Source organism: Podarcis vaucheri (genome assembly GCF_965113315.1).
Source record: "Podarcis vaucheri genome assembly, chromosome: 7".
NCBI lineage: Eukaryota > Metazoa > Chordata > Lepidosauria > Squamata > Lacertidae > Podarcis > Podarcis vaucheri.
Window position 1 is genome coordinate 3,523,592 of NC_138765.1, and position 21,876 is coordinate 3,545,467.

The following is a 21,876-nucleotide window of genomic DNA, read 5'->3' on the forward strand; positions in this document are numbered from 1 at the left end:
CGGCATGCACTGCGCACGAGAACTCCTGATTGGCGGCGGCGGGCGCTATGTGCCCCACCATGCACTGCGGCCAGGACTCCATTTCCCGACATGCCATTCGGGATGGCTTCTTTCTGCGTGAGGGAAGGGCGGCTATATCGCGCTATGGCAGTTCCCCTCACACCTGTAGGTCCCAAACAATGGATTTCCCGCGCGCATAAGCGGCCTGCGACGTTTTCCCCTCTTCCCGGAAGTGGCTTGACGTAGCAGCCCGAACTACATTTCCCAGCGGGCTTCGCGGCGGAAAAGGGAGGGGGTTATTAAGCCCCGCCCCCCGTTGACTGGCGTCGCCTGTTGCTCCTGAGGGGGGTTCGCGATGGCGCCAACTATCCAGACTCAGGCGCAGCGGGAAGAGCCCGGGCACAGGTAGGGGTGACGTCACTCCCCTCTCCCGGACGCCTGGGTCCCCTGTGGAAGAGGGGAGGGGGAAGTGGGGAGGGGTCTCCTGCTCCTTCTCCCCCCCGCCCCCCAAGCAGTTCCCCCCAAAGGGTCCTCAGAGGGGGAGGGGCTGAGCCCGGACCCCTAGGTCCCTCTGCCAGGCGCCTTGTTGCTCACAGTTCTTAAGTCCCTTAATAATAATAATAATAATAATAATAATAATAATTTATTATTTATACCCCGCCCATCTGGCTGAATTTCCCCAGCCACTTTGAGTCGCTTCCGTTAAAAACTGAGAAATAAAGTGAGGAATAAATCACTAAACAGAAAGTAATAGTACTTATTGTTTTAACTCGTCTTAAAAACTGCTTTTAATGCTGTGTTTTGATGCTGAAAACCACCTTGGGACCTAGGGGTGAGAGACAGGTAAGGAACAATGCCACTCATAATATGGACAAGCTGGAAGGTGGGCAGAGGAGGGCGACCAAGACGATCAAGGGTCCGGAAACCAAGCTTGATGAGGAGTGGTCGAAGGAGGTTTAGCTTAGAAAAGAGGAGGCCGAGGGGAGATATTAAGGCCATCTTCAAATGCTCGAAAAAATTAGAATATTGTGGAAAAGTTCATTGATTTCATCAATGCCTTAATCATCACAATTATAACAAATAAAAGCTTGGCGTACCTCGCTTTGCATGTCATGAGTCCATCTCATATATCAGTTTCACCTTTTAAGTTGAATTACTGAAATAAATGAACTTTTCCACAATATTCCAATTTTTCGAGTTTCACCTGTATCTTCAGGGCCGACACCTGGAAGGTGGTGCAAACTTGCTTTCTCCTGCTCCGGGGGGAGGGGGGGAACTGTTCCACCAAGTCTCATTTCTTATGCGCCAGCATCTCTGTGCTAAAGTATCAGTAACCCCATCTCGCTGTCTCTTTTTCCTCAGGCCCAACTCCCACCGGACGCTTCCTGAGAGGTAAAGATCACTCCCTTGCCATCCCTCACCTCTTGCTTGGAGCGTGGCAAGTGGTCTCACCTCCCTTTCTCTCCTTTCCCTTTGCAGGTCGGGGGTGGTGTGTCGCGTCAAGTATTGCAACAGTCTCCCCGATATCCCCTTTGACCCCAAGTTCATCACATACCCATTTGACCAGAACAGGTGAGCAATGAGAGGCTCAGATGCGGGGCTGCCATTTTCTGCACATTAGCACGTCCACAGTAGATCCTCCGGGTTCTTAAACAGACCAGACTGACTTTTCTGCAGCACATGGCGAGTTAATTCTGGAGTTATATCTGCAGGTTATCAGGCTGCAAAGCGTCGAATGGTTATGATCTCTTAAATTTGCATATAAAAATAGGTCATAGAAGATGTGCAATGCTTATGTGGAAAGTTACACAGTGAATGGGGAGTCATTAGTTGCTAAAATAGTTTTTTTATTTTACAAAATCTCTTTTAAGTTGGCGCTGTTTTATCTGCTCACATTTTTATATTGCCATCTTTTATTCTTTTTTCTGTTAGTTTACTGATAGCTGCTTTAGGCATCATTTATGGAAAGGCAAGATCCATTCAGCATTTTCGAAAGGTGTCTCCAGTCAATTGGGTTGCAGATTTAAAGACTGATTATTTTTGTGGAAACCACATATTGCCGGTTCATATTCTCTCCTGTGCCAGAGAGAAAGGAGAATGCCCCCACTAATCTCTTTCAGCTTCTGCCTTCTGGAAGAAGGTACAGGGTTATAAAGACTAGGACTAGCCACCTGAGAAACAGTTTCTACCCGAATGTGAAAGAAGAGGATCACCAAAAAGATTGGAAGAAATTTAAAGACTATTTGAATAAATATTCTAACATTAAAGATATGTAACCACTTGAAAGAACCAACTAGGCCTAGGACAGAATTAGATTTATATGTATAATTAAGAAAATGCACTATAAGAAAGGTAAAGTAAGTGGAATATAACTGTAATATAGTTTTATGAAATAATGATATTGGAAACTGCTACATTCAATTTAAGAGGCAATTCAGATGGAGGAGATTAGAGGAAGTCAACTAAACTGTTTATGAAAATGGATTTTATTTAATTAATTGATTTTTTCTTTCTTTCTGTTTAGGTAGGTCTGTTATTCTTTTTTCTTTTTTATTTCTATACTGTTGTTGTTATGTTGTTGTGTTGTTGTATATTCTTTTTTGCTTGTTATGTTTATTGAAAACTAATAAATATTATTATAAAAACAAAAAAAAACAAATGCGATTTTGGTTTTAAATGCAGTGTAAGGTAGTCTCTATGGGAGTATATTGTATTTAATTATGGGGTATCAGAGTTTTGGGGGGTTAACCAGGCTGGGATAGCAGGCATTTTTGGTTTCTGAATGTCTGATGTAGATTTTTTCAGTTTCGTTGTTCTGTATGGGACTACGACAATAAAGATTATCGTATTGTAAATTAGTGTTCAGAAGCACATTTTTGCGGATTAAAACTCATAATTAGAACTGCCCTTTAGTAGGAGAACAGTGCAGGCATTTTTTTATGACATACCCATGCAAAATTGGAAAATGCTTGTCCTTGTAAATTTTGAAATAATTTTCGTCCTTTGAAATTCTGCTTATGCATTTTCCGCTGCTTGACCTGCCTCTTGCTTCTGCCACCTTCCAGGTTTGTACAGTACAAAGCCACCTCTCTCGAGAAGCAGCACAAACATGACCTCCTGACTGAGCCCGACCTGGGGGTCACCATAGATCTAATCAACCCCGATACATACCGCATCGACCCCAACGGTGAGAGGAGTTGCGGGACCGGGAAATCTTAATAACCGTGCGGGACCTGGGTGGCACTGTAGTCTAAACCACACAGCCTCTTGGGGTTGCTGATCAGAAGGTCGGCGGTTCGAATCCCCGCGACGGGGTGAGCTCCCGTTGCTCGGTCCCTGCTCTTGCCAACCTAGCAGTTTGAAAGCTCACCAGTGCAAGTAGATAAATAGGTACCGCTCTGGCGGGAAGATAAACGGCATTTCCATGCGCTTTGGTTTCCGTAACAGTTGCGCCAGAAGCGGTTTAGTCATGCTGGCCACATGACCCGGAAAGCTGTCTGCGGACAAACGCCGGCTCCCTCTGAAAGTGAGACGATCACCGCAACCCAATAGTCGCCTTTGACTGGACTTAACCATCCAGGGGTCCTTTACCTTTTTAATAACCGTGCACAGCAGTTGTGGGTTCCGATTGTGGAGATCTGACTGATACATTTTGGATTCCCATTGCGCAACCTGCTTGATGTCACACGCAAATATGTTGTGTATTAGGATGCCAATTTTTAAACATGGTTGGCATCCGTCTGTTTCGGGAGGCAACAGAGGAGTGAAGTCAAACGGTTCAAGTGTTACCTACAGCACCTACATTGGCTGCAGAGACCGATATGGGAGAGACATGTTTTCTTGCAGCTGGGGCTGACAAAGGCATCCAGTTGTGCTGCTGCAGATGCACCAAGGAGTTTTTTCTCTTTGCTTCTCCCAGCGGTCATTTCTCCTGTGGTCATTACGTGAGCTTATTGTCTCCAGTCACTGCAGTTGTCTGCAAGGAATTCCCCACAAGGCCTGGGTTGATGTCCATGGCAAAAAAAGCCCACTTTAATTGTCTACAATTGGTTCATCTTAATGTGACTGTGTATCAGGCTGTCATGGATGTGCTGAAGACAATCAAAACTCCAGGAAGTCTGGCCAGAGACGGTTGCTGGGGATTTGGCTTAAATAGCTAGACCAGGCTAGGTGTGTAAATAAGGTGTAACAGCCTTCGGTCTCTAACCTTCTTTGGCTTCTTGCAGTTCTTCTAGATCCCGCCGACGAGAAGTTGCTGGAGGAAGAGATCCAAGCGCCAACCAGTTCCAAGAGGTAATGATTTCACCTAGGCCGGGATTCTAAACCCCAAAGCACTCCTCCGACTGCAGACGCCTGCGAGAAAACCCTTTTCTGCTCTCCGTTGTGTCCCTTATCTCGCTTCCGATCGCTTGCCCATCAGCGGCTTTGTTTCAACACCCACTTCCCTCTTTCAAAAAAAAAAGCATGATCTGCTTTTCTCCCCTGGGCAATTTGGCTCCAGGGACCACACATTCACCCTATAAGACGCACAGACATTTCCCCTCACTTTTTAGGAAGAAAAAAGTGTGTCCTAGGGATCGAAAAATACGGTATATGTTAGGTGGGAAAAATACTCTTAGAATCATAGAATTCTACAGTTGGAAGGGACCCCTGGGGGTCATCTAGCTCAACCCCCTGCAATGCAGGAATTCTGGCCGCAGGCAACCCTGGGTGGGCTTGAATCACCGACCTTCTGGTTAACAGCCAGTTGCACTGACCCGTTGTGCAGCAGGAGGGCTCTTCACTGCCAATAATAATAATAATTAATAAATTTCATTTATACTCCGCCCTCCCCGGCCAGAGCCAGGCTCAGGGCGGCTAACACCAGTAAAATCACAATGATAACATAATGGGTTTGTTTTTTTTAAAAAAAATACAGGTTAAAAATACAATTTAAAATGCAGACTCACTTTAATAACAGCCCATAGATCAAAACCATAAGGGGAGGGAAACATAAGGGCCAGACTGAGTCCAAACCAAAGGCCAGGCGGAACAGCTCCATCTTGCAATATGTCAAGTCCCGCAGGGCCCTAGTCTCTTGGGACAGAGCATTCCACCAAGTCGGGGTCAGTACTGAAGAAGTCCTATGAAGTAGCTCAGTGATTGAAATGAAGCAACTTGTACGTTTCTGTTGCCACTAGGAGTGGCCAAGGATAACCCAGCAGCTTTTCCTTCCTAGGTCTTTCTCACAGGTGTTGCAGATCATCTTGAGGGCTAGGAACATGGTTGTAGGAAATGGGAGGCTTGCAGTACTCAGAAATGCCTCTGGAGGGAGACAAGAGACCCACGTGGACTCTTCCTAAAAAAAATAAAAATCTCTCTCTCTTTCTTTGCAGATCCCAGCAGCATGCCAAAGTGGTGCCATGGATGAGGAAGACTGAATACATCTCCACAGAGTTCAACCGCTACGGTGTCTCCAATGAGAAGCCGGAGGTTAAGTGAGTAGAAATTAAACGTGTTTTTTAAAAGCTGCTGTTTCAGCATAAAAAGAACCCAACAATACAGTGATGAACGTGGTGAATCTTTGCGTTTCTGGACCACGCCTTCAAAGCCTCCAGAAAGATCTGTTTCAGCCAGTTTCCCAAAGTTCCTCCAGAGGACCACTGTGGTCTTCCTTTACCTGGGTAAACGACTCCTTTCTGATCCATGCTTCTTTCCTGGTTCTCAATCAGGATTGGTGTGTCTGTCAAGCAACAGTTCACAGAGGAAGAGATCTACAAGGACAGAGATAGCCAGATTGCGGCCATCGAGAAGACCTTTGAGGATGCTCAGAAGTCGGTGAGCTGTCCGGGGTGGTACCTTTTTTTGGGAAATGAAACCGCTGTCCTCTCACTGTTGCACTTTTGTAAACGGGATGGTGATGATGATTGATGGATTCACCCTGAGGTTACAGGGCAGGTTAAGCGTTAAAACACAATAGGTAAAGGTAAAGGGACGCCTGACCATTAGGTCCAGTCGTAGCCGACTCTGGGGCTGCGGCACTCATCTCGCTTTATTGGCCAAGGGAGCTGGCATACAGCTTCCGGGTCATGTGGCCCTCATGACTAAGCCGCTTCTGGCGAACCAGAGCAGCGCACAGAAACACCGTTTACCTTCCTGCCGGAGTGGTACCTATTTATCTACTTGCACTTTTGACGTGCTTTCGAACTGCTAGGTTGGCAGGAGCAGGGACCAAGCAATGGGAGCTCACCCCGTCACGGGGATTCGAACTGCCGACCTTCTGATCAGCAAGTCCTAGGCTCTGTGGTTTAACCCACAGCGCCACCCGCGTCCCTTTAATTAAAACACAATACTCAGAGCTTGAAGCTGTCCACCTGGCCAGGAAATGCAAGGGTGGGCGGCAGCAGAAATCTATTTCCTGTCTCCCTTTGGGAGGACGATGCTTTTCGGGGATTTGGGGACGCAGTTCTAAGAAGCTTATTGGTGTTCTTGCCTCGGCTCACCCACATTTCTCACTCCCAAATTCTGCCTCCAGATCGCTCAGCACTACAGCAAACCTCGGGTCACGCCGGTGGAGGTCATGCCCGTCTTCCCTGACTTCAAGGTGAGATTGAGGGAAGGGGCAGTTGGATTACTTTATTTTATTTTGATTCTTCTTCTTTATAATCACTCTTTCCTCCCGGGACATCAAATAACTTACAAAAAAACCATTCAGTCGAAATTCTAACTATAAGATACGTCAAAATCATCCTCCTATTAGTTATGCATAACAGTATACAGTGGTGCCCCGCAAGACGAATGCCTTGCAAGACGGAAAACTCGCTAGACGAAAGAGTTTTCTGTTTCGGAGGTGCTTCGCAAAACGAATTTCCTATGGGCTTGCTTCGCAAGACGACAATGTCTTGCGAGTTCCTGCTGGGTTTTTTCCCTCCCCCCCTTTTTCTAAGCCGCTTATCAGCTGATCCGATCAGCAGATAAGCCGCTAAAAGCCGCTAATAGCGCTAATCCTCTAATCCGTCAATGGGCTTGCTTCGCAAGACGAAAAAACCGCTAGACGAAGAGAATCACAGAACGGATTCTTTTCGTCTTGCGAGGCACCACTGTATTCTTTTGTCCCTATTCATTTATCCTAATTTTTTTTCCCTCCCTTCCTCCCTCCCCTTTTCCCCTCCCCCCAAAAACTTGTTCTCTCTTCAAATCTTTAACCATGTGCACAGATTAATCATTCTAATTTGGATGATTGGGTTGGCTCCCCCCGTGCTATCCAATTCCTATAACTTGCCCATTTATTGAAAATCTTTTGACCTTTGTTATTCCTTGTTTCTTCCCTCATTACTTCTTCAAATACATCAGATTGTATATGTTCAAAAACATAGTCATTCCATTTTTCCATTGTCCACTTATCCTTTTCTTTCCATCCTGATGCAATAATAAGCATACCAGCTAAGATCATAATTTTATACCAATCTTGCTCTTTTCTTTCTATTTTACTATTCCTGAGATAAGCATTTCTCTATTGACTTCTGTCTTAACTTGAAATACATCAGAAATAACATTTATAATCTTTTGCCAATATTCCTTTACACAAATACACTCCCACCACATATGTGCATATACCCCTTACTCTTGACCCCTAACTCTATGTATGGGGGCAGTTGGATCTAAGACGTTTGGGGCTTTGTATACAGCAGCCCTGCTCTCGCCACTAGGCCTCTGTCCACCTGCTCGGTTCCTATGGTTTTTCGACTGCGAAAATTCCTTTCCTGTTCATTTGCGAAGGGTCCGTAGGCAGGGAGAGCGAGATTAGAGAGATGGTGGGCTCTTGGCAAAGATGGATGAACCGCTGAGCGAAACAAGCGCTTGCTTTGGGCATCAAGGGAAGGGGGGAAGCCACAGAAATTTCCCATGGCCGGATTTTTAACATTTAGTGGTCACAAATTGCTCAGCTTGGCGTTCCTTTTCTCAGCCGAAGTACCGTATTATTCGTCCCATAGGACGCTCCGTCCCATAGGACGCGCCTAGTTTTTTTGGGGGGTGGGGGAATAAAGGAATTTTTTTTCCCTTTATTTCCCCCCCAAAAGCAGGTCAGGGAAACCAAACCAGGTCGAGGAACAGCGGGATGGCGGCGCTTCGCCTCTCTGCTGTCCCCCGAGCTTGTGGGGATGGCCGATGTCTGCCCGGCGCAATGGGCGCTCTGCTTCAGGGCACCCCGCCCGCCGGGCGGCAGGCTGCTATCCGCAGCGTGGGGAGCCTTGCGGGGAACTCCTGCAGGGCTCCCCACGCTGCGGATGTCTGCCTGGCGCGGGGGGCGCTCTGCTTCAGGGCACCCCGCCCGCTGGGCGGCAGGCTGCTATCCGCAGCCTAGACATCTCTGCAGGACCTCCCGCAGGGTTGCCTAGGCTGCGGATGCGTACCCAAAGCCTGGAGAGCGAGAGGGGTCGGTGCGCACCGATCCCTCTCGCTCTCCAAGCTTCAGCAAAAGCCTGCATTTGCCCCATAGGACGCACCCAGATTTCCCCTTCATTTTTGGAGGGGAAAAAGTGCGTCCTATAGGGCGAAAAATACGGTATATTAAAAAAACCCAACAGAACAACAATGCAACAAGGCAGACGGAATGCTTATCTCCTTTAAGTATAGAAGTAGATGGTTTTGAGGATCTGATCAAAGACTTGTGCAGTTGGAAAAGTAGGAGAAAACTTTTCGAATACAAATAAAGCGGAAGTACACATGTGCCTTGGTTCTCGGACAGAATGCGTCCCGGGAGTCTTGTTCGACTTCCGGAACTATTCGAAAACCAAGACGAGGCTTCCTGCAGCCAATCAGAAGCCGTGCTGGACGTTCGGCTTCCAAAAATCATTCGAAAACCGGAATGCTCACTTCTGGTTTTCGATCATTCGGAAGCTGAAATGTATGAGTTCCAAGGCATCCGGCAACCAAGGTACAACTGTATACAAAAACGAAACATTATTTTCCATGTTACTGTAGGTTTCGTCTCGTTTCGAAAAACAACATTTTATCTCGTGCTTTATAATTGTGTATATTTTGGATCAGATATATATGGGGGCACCAAAATATTTGTAAGTGCTTAGATCCTCTAAAGGTCTTAATCCGGGCCTCTCTGCCTAAGAGGAGAGTAAGACTCGGGGGGTGGAGTAGTAGTCGCAGAACCTCTTCGCCCTGGTTCTCGCACCCACTCCCTGCTTTTGCACGCAGAAGCCCCTCATTTCTTCTCCTCGGACTGCACAGTCAAGCCCGTTTGGGGCAAATCCTGGAGCATAGCTCTCATCTTTTCCCTTTTCTTGCGAGGAATCCTATTCGGAATAGGGGAATGTCCCTTAAAAATTGGGAAACGTTGACAGCTGTGTCCTGGAGGGGTGGGGATGAGGCCACTCTAAGCAGGCGCTGCCAGCCTTGTGCCACTTCTGGGGGGTTCTTGCCGTGCCGTAAGCCGTTCTTCTTCCGCCCTCCGCCAGATGTGGATCAACCCCTGCGCCCAGGTCATCTTCGACTCTGACCCAGCACCCAAGGACACCAGTGGGTCAGCCGCCCTCGAGATGATGTCCCAGGCCATGATCAGGTAAGGAAATGCAGCTCTCTTCGTGGGAGACAGGAATTCTTCCAAGCCTCACTTGGAGAAGCTGTGCTGGGCAGGTGTCCTGCCACCAAACCATAGCTGTCAACCGTCCCTTATTTGGTGGGACACTCCCTTATCCCAGTGCTGCGTCCAGCTGCTTTCCCTTATTGATGATGTCCCTTAAATTTCCCGGGTTTCAAAGGAAGCAGCTCCTCTCCCTCCCTCCCTGCCAGCCAGGGAGGAGGGAGGCTCCAACTGTGTTGCTTGGCTGCGTTGCTCACCCAATAAGGAGTCTGAGAACGACTGGGGGGTGGAGCTTGCATGCCTTGTGCTGATCAAATCGGCCGCGTTGCCTGGGGACTCGCCTTTGCTCAGCACTTCCCAGCGGAGAGGTGACGGTGGTTTTCCTTGCTGCATCCCCTTTGCCGGGTTGCTGCGCTGTGGGAACCACCGCTTGAGGCTTCGTTTGGCTGCTGGCTGGGCTTTCTGCCTTTGGCTCGGAGGGGCTCAGAAGTCGAACATACCTGTGCCCCTTGGGAAATCCCTTATTTTGGCTGCTGATCCCTTATTTTCGAGGCTGCTGGTCCCTTATTTTCAAATCTGTAAGTTGACAGCTATGCACCAAACTGCAGTCTCTCCATGACAAACTGGTTTGCTACTGGATTCCATGCAAGAGATAACCTTCCTCTCTCTCTCTCTCTCTTTCTCTCTCCCCCCCCCCCCCCAAATTCCAGGGGCATGATGGACGAAGAAGGGAACCAGTTTGTGGCCTACTTCCTCCCTGTGGACGACACGATGCGCAAACGCAAACGGGACCAGGACGAAGAGATGGACTACGCTCCTGAGGATGTGTATGTGTGCCAACCGGGAGGGCGCGCGGGTTGTCTGGTTAAGAAAGCAAAACTTTACGGGGAGACCTTTTATTTTAAAAAATCCCCGCACTTGGAAAACCAACACGTCAGGCATGTTTCCTGCCCAAGCCGTCTCCCTGACACACTACCTTTCTGCATGCGGGGACTTGTTTTCTCCTGCTCCGAAGGGCAGGGCTCAAACCCAGTGGCTTCAAGTTTAAGAAAGGAAATCCCGAATAAACATTTGGGGAGGACTTTATTTCTTTTTTTTTTTGCGATTTTAATCCAAGTCCTTTATTATGAAAATTAACACAGCTTGCTCAAAATTCAGCTTAAAAAGAGATAAGCCTGTTTACATACATATATATATGAGTGAGACCTCGTCGAAACGTCGCCCAGACACCCCAACTCTTACACGGGAAGACACCCGAAGACACCAAAACCTGCATTCCTGTACCCGTGAAAATCTACGAAAGCATATATATATATATATATATATATATATATATATATATATAATATTTTATTAGATTTTATCAATAAGGAGATTCAAAAGAATACAAAAACAGAAAAATACAAAGTTACAAAATACAAAAATACAAACATTAGACACAAAAAAGACAGGAAAAAAGGGGGGAAGCATATAAAAAAGAAAACAAAACTCCCTCTTTTTAAATTTCTCTTTAGTTAACTTATTTTCCTGACTTCCTCACGCCTCCCTTTTTTGTATCCCTTTTCTTAAAATTTAGTTCAGCAAATTCATATCCAGTTTAACTTATCTATTATCAATTCCATCTTACATTTTACCTTGGTGCTAGAACCCCATCAGTTCATTTCAACGTCATCAGCATTCAAAAATTTTACAATGTTTCTGTAAATAAATTTTAAATTTCCTCCAATCTTCCTCCACGAGCTCTTCTCCCTGATCTCGAATTCTGCCAGTCATTTCCGCCATTTCCATATAGTCGCCTGTTTACATATTATAAGGGAGAGGGAAGATCAGTTATTATTTCATCCAAAGTGGCCAGGAAGTCTAGAGTGGACTGCAGGGTATCATAGCTCCATGAAATGGAAGGCTCTTTTGCAGGTACAGAGATTGTGCTTGCAAATCTGTCAGAGGCATTTTCAAATACCATCAGAGGAACTCAAGTCAGGGGCGTGTGGCTCAGCCTGTGATCTTGGGGAACTTCAAAACTCTCAAAAGTCTAAAGGATCATAGGAAAAGAGGTTCTCCATTTCTGGATAGCCTTCAGGAGTTTGCAGTTTCAGTAGCCTTTTTCGTAGACGACTTTTTTCCCTTTGGGAAGTTGCTCTTTGTTGTTGTTAAAGGCCCATTCAAATTTCCTAGAACCTTCCTGACAGACTGGGATGCTGCTGGATTTACCGTATTTTTCGCTCTATAGGACGCACTTTCCCCCCTCCAAAAATTAAGGGGAAATGTGTGTGCATCCTATAGAGCGAATGCAGGCTGTGCGGCTAAGCCCAAAGCCAGAACAGGGAGACGGAGCGCTGCGGAGCACTCCGTCTCGCTGTTCTAGCTTGCGGATGGCTTCACCCCGCTGCCCTGCAGGGGCTACAAAGGCTGCCCCCGAAGACGGTCTTGCTGTTCTAGCTTGGGGATGGTAGCCGCCTGAAGCCTCCAGAGTGCAGTGGGAATTTCCGGAGGCTTTGGGTGAATGCACCTTGAACGCACCTTGTTTTAGAGGGGGAGAACAAGAAAAAAAATTTTCCCCTCTGTTCTCCCCCTCCTATGGGCCGGTGCGTCCTATAGAGCGAAAAATACGGTACGTCAGCTGTCCTCCTTGGGGCAAGACCTTTCAGCAAAACTCTTTGATGGTGCAGATAGCAATTGCACCCGACCCTTAGAAGAAGCAACCGTGCCAATTTCATCATTCTCTTTTTCTATGTACAGTGGTGCCCCGCAAGACGAATGCCTCGCAAGACGGAAAACTCGCTAGACGAAAGAGTTTTCCGTTTTGGAGGTGCTTCGCAAAACGAATTTCCTATGGGCTTGCTTCGCAAGACGACAATGTCTTGCGAGTTCCTGCTGGGGTTTTTTCCTCCCCCCCCCCCTTTTCTAAGCCGCTTATCAGCTGATCCGATCAGCAGATAAGCCGCTAATAGCGCTAATCCGCTAATCCTTCAATGGGCTTGCTTCGCAAGACGAAAAAACCGCTAGAGGAAGAGAATCACAGAACGGATTCTTTTCGTCTTGCGAGGCACCACTGTAAATTTGTGTCACCATCACTTTGACATCCAAGGATTGCTGCCTGAAGGAATCAAAGAACACTAAAAGCGATACACCACCCACCTTGGGGAGGAGCTTCTGACAGCAAGGGCTGTTCAACAGAAGAACAGCTCTTCCTTGGCGGTTTTTAAACAGAGGTTGGATGGCCATGCTTCGGGGATTCAGCTGTGATTCCTGCATTGGACCAGATGACAGTTCTGTGCTTATATTTTGAAGGAGCCCTGGGTAGAACCGTTTGCCCTCTCAGCCGATGGGATTATTGGAGGGGGACAGGAGAACACCTCGGAATGAATATGGGGGTGCTGCAAAGCCCTCACCCTTTTCTTTCCCTTTCCTCCAGGTATGAGTACAAGATCGCCCGGGAATACAACTGGAACGTCAAGAACAAAGCCAGCAAGGGCTACGAAGAAAACTACTTCTTCATCTTCCGGGAGGGCGACGGGGTCTATTACAACGAACTGGAGACCAGGTGAGGTGGAGGGAGAAAGTGAAGCCGGTTTTTTTTGGGGGGGGAGTGTTCTGGTGGCCAGGGGGGCCTCCAGGTAAAAGGGTCTGAGGCAGTTGGGAGCACGCTGTTGGTGGTGGCGTCAGGGCTGGCTGGATCCATCCAGCCTTTTTCCTTTCTCCACTGAGCACATGGTTAACCTGTGGAACTCCCTGCCACAGGAGACGGGGATGGCCACCAACGAAGACGGCTTTAAAAGAGGATTAGTCACTTTTATTTATGTATTTTTTGTCTTGTTTGCTCCCTTTGTATACTGCCTTTCACCTGAAGATGAAAGTTTGCGGTGTAAAAATGCAAGACAGAAGCACAAAATACATAACGAAAACAAAGACAAAAGCAAAACAAAAACAAATTATGAAGGAAGAGAAAGATATCAGTGGCTACTTGCCATGATAGCTGTAATAATAATAATAATAATAATAATAATAATAATAATAATAATAATAATAATAATTTTATTTATATCCTGCCCTCCCCAGCCGAAACCGGGCTCAGAGTGGCTAACAACAGTAAAAGTAACACAACAGTCTAAAATCAATTCGTTTTAAAATCAATTCAGAGTCAAATTAATGGCAACCATTGGGCTAGAGTTATGTGAAGAATTACCAAAGGAGGGGGTCAGGCTGTGCCCTGACCAAAGGCCTGGTGGAACAGCTCCGCCTTGCAGGCCCTGCGGAAAGATGTCAAGTCCCGCAGGGCCCTAGTCTCTTGTGACAGAGCGTTCCACCAAGTCGGGGCAAGTACTGAAAAGGCCCTGGCTCTGGTTGAGGCCAGTCTAACCTCCCTGTGGCCCGGGACCTCCAAGATGTTTTTGTTTGAAGACCGTAAGGTCCTCCGTGGGACATACCAGGAGAGGCGGTCCTGTAGGTACGAGGGTCCTGGGCTGTATAGGGCCTCTGCCACCCTGGTCAGATAAATGCTTCTGAACGCCAGTTTGTGGAAACGGCAGGAGGGGAGAGTTGCTCCTGTACTCAAATCCTGCTGACGGGTTTCCCATCATGGGCACGTTAGGATTTCATGGAACCTCCGGGTCCAGAGGCAGTCTATCTAGACTCCTGGGAATTTGGCTACTGTGAGACTAGCTGGGTCTGATCTAGCAGCCTCTTCTTCTTAGTCCTTTCCCCCTGGCACATGTTGCATCCGAGCTGCAAGTCCTGCGTGGCAGGGGGTGGGCTGGATGACCTTTGGGGGTCCCTTCCAATACTTTGAATTTATGAAATAAGGGCCTCCCCAGAGATACCCCATTGTGTTCCCTCTGCTGGCCACCACTGTGACCCCGCTAAGCGGCGCAGGCGGTCCTGGCATGCAACCAGCCCCTCGCCACCGCCAATTTTGTGCAACATGCCACCGGCACCCGAGGGCTGTATCCTGTCGCCAGGGCATGTGTGTATGCACAGAGTCCGGCCCCTGCTCCCTCCTTAACCTCTCCCTCCCCGTCGCAGAGTGCGTCTGAGCAAGCGGCGAGCCAAGGCCGGGGTGCAGTCGGGAACCAACGCCGTTCTGGTGGTGAAGCACCGAGATATGAACGAGAAGGAGCTGGAGGCACAGGTAAGGCTGGCGTGGAGGAACCCAGGGGACCCAGGAATCCTGGCTCTGAGCTTCAACCCCATCTCTCTTTTCTTATTTTTTCAATAATTTTTTTATTAGCTTTTCAACATATCATTTTCAACAATAATTGCACGTACTTTTACATTTTTTTCCCTTCAGTCGCATCTGAAAATTTTCCAATCTATTCATTTAATTTACATTTCTTATTTTCACTATTACATTTAAGTCTCATATCTAATATCTCTCTTCTTTCTCTTCTTTGTAACACTTCGTATATTTCCCCTTACAAAGCTTCTTGTAGTCCTGCTAGCGTAATTTGTTGGGTTACAGTTGCTCTTCAAATAATTTGTATATTTCTTCCAATCTTCTGCAAATCTCTGGTCCCACAGGTTTCGAATCCCTCCTGTCATTTTATCCAATTCTGCTTAGCCCGTTAATTTTGTCTGCCATTCTTTTTTTGTCGGAATTTCTTCTTGCTTCCATTTCTGGGCTAACAATACTCTTGTTGCATATAAAAACAATTTTACATCCTGTCTATTCATATCCTTACCTATAACGCCAAGTAGAAATGCTTCTGGATTTTTTAGAAATGTATATTCCAAAATCTTTTTCAACTCGTTATATATCATTTCCCAAAAGTTTTTTACTTTCTTACATTCCCACCATGTATGATAAAATGTTCCTTCGAGTTTCTACCCCATCTCACTGCCCCGCTCTGGCCATTGGAGCTGGCCGGATGCTTAATGGAAGCGAGGATCATTGACGGAATTAGAACCAATTCCTAGAGAGAGGAGAGGCAAACCACTGGCTATCGGCCACCACTTGTTGTTGTGTAGTCGTTTAGTCGTGTCCGAGTCTTCATGACCCCCTGGACCAGAGCACGCCAGGCCCTCCTGTCTTCCACTGCCTCCCGCAGTTTGGTCAAACTCATGCTGGCAGCTTCGAAAACACTGTCCCACCATCTCGTCCTCTGTCATCCCCTTCTCCTTGTGCCCTCCATCTTTCCCAGCATCAGGGTCTTTTCCAGGGAGTCTTTTCTTCTTATGAGGTGGCCAAAGTCTTGGAGCCTCAGCTTCAGGATCTGTCCTTCCAGTGAGCACTCAGGGCTGATTTCCTTCAGAATGGAGAGGTTGGATCTTCTTGCAGTCCATGGGACTCTCAGGAGTCTCCTCCAGCACCAGAATTCAAAAGCATCCATTCTTCGGCGATGAGCCTTCTTTATGGTCCAGCTCTCACTTCCATACATCACTACTGGGAAAACCACGGCTTGAACTCTACATAGCTTTAACCATAGCTTTAACTATATCGGCCACCACTAGGGATACGGAAATCTAGTTCGGTCCTGGGGCCTGGTGCACCTCAATCTCTGAAGGCCAGGCCTTCTCTTCCGGTCGAAATTCTCTGGAAAGGAGGACTTGGGGTAGGAAACAGATGACAAAAGTCTGCCCCCTGGGAAGGAAGCTGCCTCTGCTCACTGGTACCTTTGGGGTTCCTAAGTTCCAAGAGCCCTTTTGGCCATGGCAGTTCTGTAGAGCCTCCATGTTCCAAAGCAGTCTATACCTTGGGGGGACGGGAGTCAGGAGAGAACAGGGCTTTTCCCACCGTGCCTGCTAGATAGGTTCTCAGGGGGATCCCATCAGCCGCTGTTGAGGGGGCAGAGTGCTCGACCCTTCGGCTGGTCTAGGCCGGGTTAGGCTAAGTCAGGGGTTGCCAAGGTTTAAATCGCCTGGGCCGGTTCACTCCAGTGGAGATCCCTCTGTGAGACAGATTGCACGTGCGCATGAGCAGGCGCGATTTCTGGCATCTGTGTCTGCGCAGATGCGATTTACGGCGTCTTCGTCTGCACAGATGCAATTTCCGGTATGTGCGCAGACGCAATTTCTGCTGACACAAGTCCCTGCGCCATGTTGTGCCGGTTTGGCGCAGTGCGCAGGGACTCGCCAAGTGGGTGGCTTGGTTTCGGGGCGGCTCGTGGGCCAGTTAAACGACCCCCATGGGCCTTGGATTGCTGACCCCTGGGCTAAGTGAACCCAGAACCTGGGGAAGTGTCATAATAGTAATATAACAATAATTCATTATTTATACCCCGCTCATCTGGCTGGGTTTCCCCAGCCACTCTGGGCGGCTCCCAACAGAATATTAAAAATAGAATCAAACATTAAAAACTTCCTAAAGAGGGCTGCCTTCAGATGTCTTCTAAAAGTTTGGTACTTATTTTTCTCTTTGACATCTGGTGGGAGGGCGTTCCACAGGCGGGTGCCACCACCGAGAAGGCCCTCTGCTTGGTTCCCTGTAACCTCACTTCTTGCAGGGAGGGAACCGCCAGAAGGCTCTCGGCGCTGGACCTCAGTGTCTGGGCAGAACGATGGGGGTGGAGACTGACTGGATGACAAGGAGTGGTGGGAGGCACCAGGGAGGTCCCAGAGGAGGAAGGCTCTGAACCCCAGGGGTTGACGGAGCGGTCAGAGGGAGATTGGAAGGGGATGCTGGATACAGACGGGACAACAGGGTTTAGTGAGCAGGAGGAACCTGTGACAGGGAGCAGCTCAGACTCTGAGGCTGAAGCAGAGGAAGGGGGTCAAAAATGCTGAATTATCCAGGGTATCTCCCTCTCCTGTTGCAGCAAGTTCCTCTTTCCTCTGATCTCCAAGAACATGCAAGATAATGAGGGCAGAACAGAAGCCAGAGGTGTGCAGGTGCAACTTGAAACTGCTTGGGAGAGGAGAAGACTTAGGTGGAAGGCCCTGCCTCTTTGTTCTGACCTGCCTCTGACTCCAGCCCTGGCAGGAAGGCCAGTGGAGTTGCTGGAAGTCAGCGGGAGGCGATTTCTCCTTCCCCAAATGCCCCCTAACTCGCAGCTCTGTTCCCTGCAGGAAGCCCGCAAAGCCCAGCTGGAGAACCACGAGCCGGAAGAGGAGGAGGAGGAGGAGATGGACCTGGGCAAAGAGGCCCAAGGCTCAGGTAGGTGCCGGCTTGGCAAAATCTCTCCCTGGTGCCCCCTGTGCTCGCTGCTGAAGATCCCTGTGTGGCCAGGCGGCCACATTGCGGAATTTGCAGCCTCTGCTTTAAAGGACACCCCCTGTTTTGGCCCCTGGCGGAACACTCCAAAGCAGCTCCATCGCTGTTGCCTCATTGGCTGGCGCAGCGGCATCCCTGTTTCTTAAAGGGAGAGGTCCTGCCTTCCATTGATACCCTCTTCATTTAAAGGGATGGGAACCGTATACAGTCATACCTTCAGTTACAGATGCTTCAGGGTGTGTGTTTTTTGGGGTTACGGACCGCCAAAACCCGGAAGTACCGGAACCGTTTACTTCCGGGTTTTTGCGGTCTCGCATGGGCAGAAGCACTAAATTGCACTTTGCGCATGCGCAGAAGCACCAAATTGCACTTTGTACATGTGCAGAGGCGCCAAATCACAACGCGCGTGCGCAGGCGCGCCGCTGCAGGTTGAGGACGTGCGTCCTGCACGGATCACGTTCGCAACCCAAGCATCTGCTGTATGTTGTGTTTACAGAAATATTGTGAAGAAGTGGACTCACTAGGAGGGTTTGAGTAAACACTTAACAATTAAGAAAACGAGCCTGAAAGTCAAGATGTAATAATGGGGAAACAATAAAGGGCAAGGTGTAATATGGAAAAGTATGGTACAAAAGCGATAAGATTGTAACAATATCAAATTAAGAGATTATAAAATTAAGGTAGAATAAAACAGGCAGGAGAAGTAAATAAGGAATCAGAAGAGGAAGTTGAGGGAAGCCATGGGTGAAGGGGATAGGGATTTATATATACTTTTTGTGATAAAAAGGATTGCGTTGAATATAAAACTGTACAACTTAATAAAAAACTATTAAAAAAATAATAAATGGCTGTTCCTGGCCCGTCCTCCCGCTTTAGGGTCCCCAGATGTTGTTGGACTACAACTCCTATCATCCCTGAGCTCTGGCCTTGCTAGCTAGGGCTGATGGGAGTTGTAGTTCAACAACATCTGGGGACCCACAGGCTGAGAAAGGCTGAGCTAGAGCATTGGGCGAGGAGAGAGCAGGGTTCAAATCCTCCCTGTTGGCCGTGAAGCTTACCTGTGGCCCCCACGGGGGGGAGGGAATAGCCACTGCTTCTCTCAGCCCTTACCCTACCTCAAAGGGTGGTTGTTGTGGGATTAAATGAGGGGGGAGAGTCATGTACCGCCACCTTGAGCCCCTTCAAAAGAAACGCAATCGGTCCCCCTGAAAAGCCAAGCTTTCCCCCGTTTTTCCCCTGCCCTCCATGTGCTCACCTCTCTCTCCCGCTCGCCCTAGACGAGGAGCCGGAGAAAGGCAGCGAGAGCGAGAAGGAGGCCAGCGAGGCGGAGGAGGGCGAGGAGGAGGAGGAAGGGCGCTCGGCCAGCGAGAGCGAGCGGGAGGCCAGCGAAGGCGAGGGGGCTCCGGCCGAGGAGAGCGAGGAGGACGAGCGGGCGGCCCGAGACAAGGAGGAGATCTTCGGCAGCGACGACGACGAGGAGGAGGACTCGGAGCAGGAGGGGGGCCAGCGCGACGAAGGCGAGAGCGGCAGCGAGGAGGACGACGACGAGGAGGAGGACGAGGAAGGGGGTGGCCGGCGCCAGCAGCGCCGCGCCAGCAGCCAGAGCCCCCTCCACAGCGGCAGCGAGGACCGCTCCAACCACGAGGAGGAGGAGGAGGAGGAAGGGGAGGCCAGCGCCAGCGAGGCCCCGTCCGAGTCCAGCGAAGAGGGCAGCGACAGCGACTGAGCAGGCCCTTTCGGAAGTCGGCTACACCCCTCTTCTGCGGGGAGCACACCTGGGAACGGATGGTAGTTACCTTGGCTGGCTGGCTGGCTGCTTTGTCCCAGTTAAGCCCAGAGGATTCTGGGAATTTTCTTTCCTCCCGGCGAACGAGGCGGATCGGAGCGCTGCCTCCCCGCCACCCGTTTCTGCCGATCTTCCGCCTCCGCCAGCGAACTCTTTGCCGCGAACCTTCTGCAGAAACGACTGGCGTTTGGGGTGTGCGGTGGGACACAGACTCACACGCCTTTGGTTCTTCAGCTCCCCTTGTGTTGTTCTCCACGCTTTCCCGCTGTACATAATGCGCCACACGGCAGCTCTCTCTCTCACCCAGCCCAAAATAAAGTTTTTTGCTTCTTGAATCTCCACTCTCTGGTTAATCAAGGCCACTTGCAACACTGTTGGGGCAAGTGCACTTATTTATTTTGGAAAATGTTTGCCTACCGTTCTTTCGTAAAAATTCATCAAATCGGGATACAGCAATGAAACCATCCTCTAAAGCAGGCATCCCCAAACTGCGGCCCTCCAGACTTTTTGGGACTAAAACTCCCATGATCCCTAGCTAACAGGACCAGTGGTCAGGGATGATGGGAATTGTAGTCCCAAAACATCTGGAGGGCCGAAGGTTGGGGGTGCCTGCTCTAAAGTAATAAAAAGTTAAGTGCAGACCATCAGAAAACCTTCGTGGAAGGATGTTCACCTGAATTGCTTTCATAGGAATAGAAAGGAATTTAGCAGGTGTTTTAACTGTTGGCACAGAAGGCACCTGCTGAATATCCAGGGGCAGAGAGTTCCACAGGACTGGACCCACAGCACCAAAGTGTTTCTTGTTGTCAAGTGACTCTCGCGAACTTGGGGAATGCAAACAACACTCCTGTGGATCTCGGTGATTGAGATGGGATCTATAAGGGTTCAGGCGATCCCTGAGGCACCCTGGAGCCAGGTTGTTCAGGGCTTTGTAAACTTGGATGAAGGAGGGGAGGGGGTGATTGTCAAGCTTGCCCGATGGCACCGATCGGAGAGGGAGAGCTGGTAAGACTCGGCAACAGCATTCGAGATGCTTTGGGCAGGATTGGAGAACCCAGAACAAAACTCGTGGCTTCAGCAGAAATTGGTGTGAAGTTCTGCGTTTGGGCCGGAAGAGTCAGGCTAGCAAGTGTCTTGGTAGCAGCACTTGTGGAAATGATCTAGGACACGGGTTCTCAAAGGGTGGGGCAGGAAGATTCAAGGATAATCAAGGAAACATTTAGACATTTCCATGTTATATAGTATAAAAAAAAAGTTTCCCTTTGCAGAATATGAATAGGTACCTTTTCAAAATGAAAACAAGTGCAGGAAGTGATACTGAGAACAACCCTAGATGAGTTTTACAATGTATTTATTTTCCATTTAAAAAAATCTGGTGCAAATTTTTATTTTGAAAGTTTGGCCCAAAGGGGGGAAAAGTTTGAGGAACACTGATCTAGGGGTTGTTTTTTTTAGGAGAGCACAATCTGAACAGGAGGAAGCAGTGTAATGCAACTAATTTCTCCACCCTGCAAGGCGCGTATTGCATATTTTGCAAATGGCTGGAGATGTTTTGGGAACAGCTGAAGAATATTCAGAATCTAGCATTTTGGGGAAGACTTTCGGAAAGGGGCTAGGAGAACCAGATGGTGTTTTGTATCTATCCAGGTTCAAGTAAATATGGCTGTGTTCCTTTGACTGCGGAGGCAGTCCTAGCTTTTAAGAAATTTGGTTGATTCACCTATTTACACCTTCCGTCTGCATGGAAGGAGTCCTAACGTCCCCCGAAGTGGAGTGACGCTGGAGTTCAAGGCATCTCTCTCAATTTTCCCCCCTGACGATTTTGTCCGTCTTCTTTGTAAACCGCTTTGAGGGCTTTTGAATTCTATGAAATAAAAGTAAAAAATAAATCCCGCATGGGCGTGGTCTCATTTCCAGTTTTACCCTCTCCCATCCTCTTTGAGTCTCTGCCCCGCTCTGCCATCGCAAAGAACCCCAAGGCCATGGCGCGCCGGCCTTTTGCGCTTGATGGGAAGAAAAGGTGGCGCGCGTTAGGAATGAAGGAATTTAAAAAGGGGGTGGGTGGGGAGCAAACTGGGGATCGGGTCTCCCCACCCCCTCGGACGGGCACGCGCCTTGGAGAGAGCCCTCGCCCCGCCCAGGCAGCCCAGAAGGACCCAGGAGTCCGGGCTGGCGAGGGACCCTTTTGGAACGCAGAGCGGCTGGACCAATTCTTGCGCCATCGTCTTGGAAAGGCAATCGGAGAAAGCGGGATTTTCTGTAGCCCAAGATGATGGCGCAAGAATTGGTCCAGCCGCTCTGCGTTCCCAAAGGGTCCCCCGCCAGCCCGGACTCCTGGGTCCTTCTGGGCTGCCTGGGCGGGGCGAG

General features: G+C 48.8%; 1 protein-coding gene across 1 annotated transcript; it reads left to right on the plus strand.

The window, feature by feature from the left end:
• The first annotated feature begins 282 nt into the window (after positions 1-282).
• On the plus strand, positions 283-19,844 carry PAF1 (PAF1 homolog, Paf1/RNA polymerase II complex component). Its single transcript, XM_082231162.1, has 14 exons — positions 283-405; positions 1,363-1,392; positions 1,480-1,572; positions 3,066-3,187; positions 4,227-4,293; positions 5,376-5,477; positions 5,712-5,817; positions 6,515-6,583; positions 9,453-9,556; positions 10,288-10,404; positions 12,993-13,121; positions 14,600-14,705; positions 17,579-17,666; positions 19,001-19,844. Exons 1-14 carry the CDS (start codon positions 356-358, stop codon positions 19,447-19,449), a joined length of 1,632 nt encoding a protein of 543 aa, XP_082087288.1. The 5' UTR covers positions 283-355; the 3' UTR covers positions 19,450-19,844.
• Positions 19,845-21,876: the final 2,032 nt, after the last annotated feature.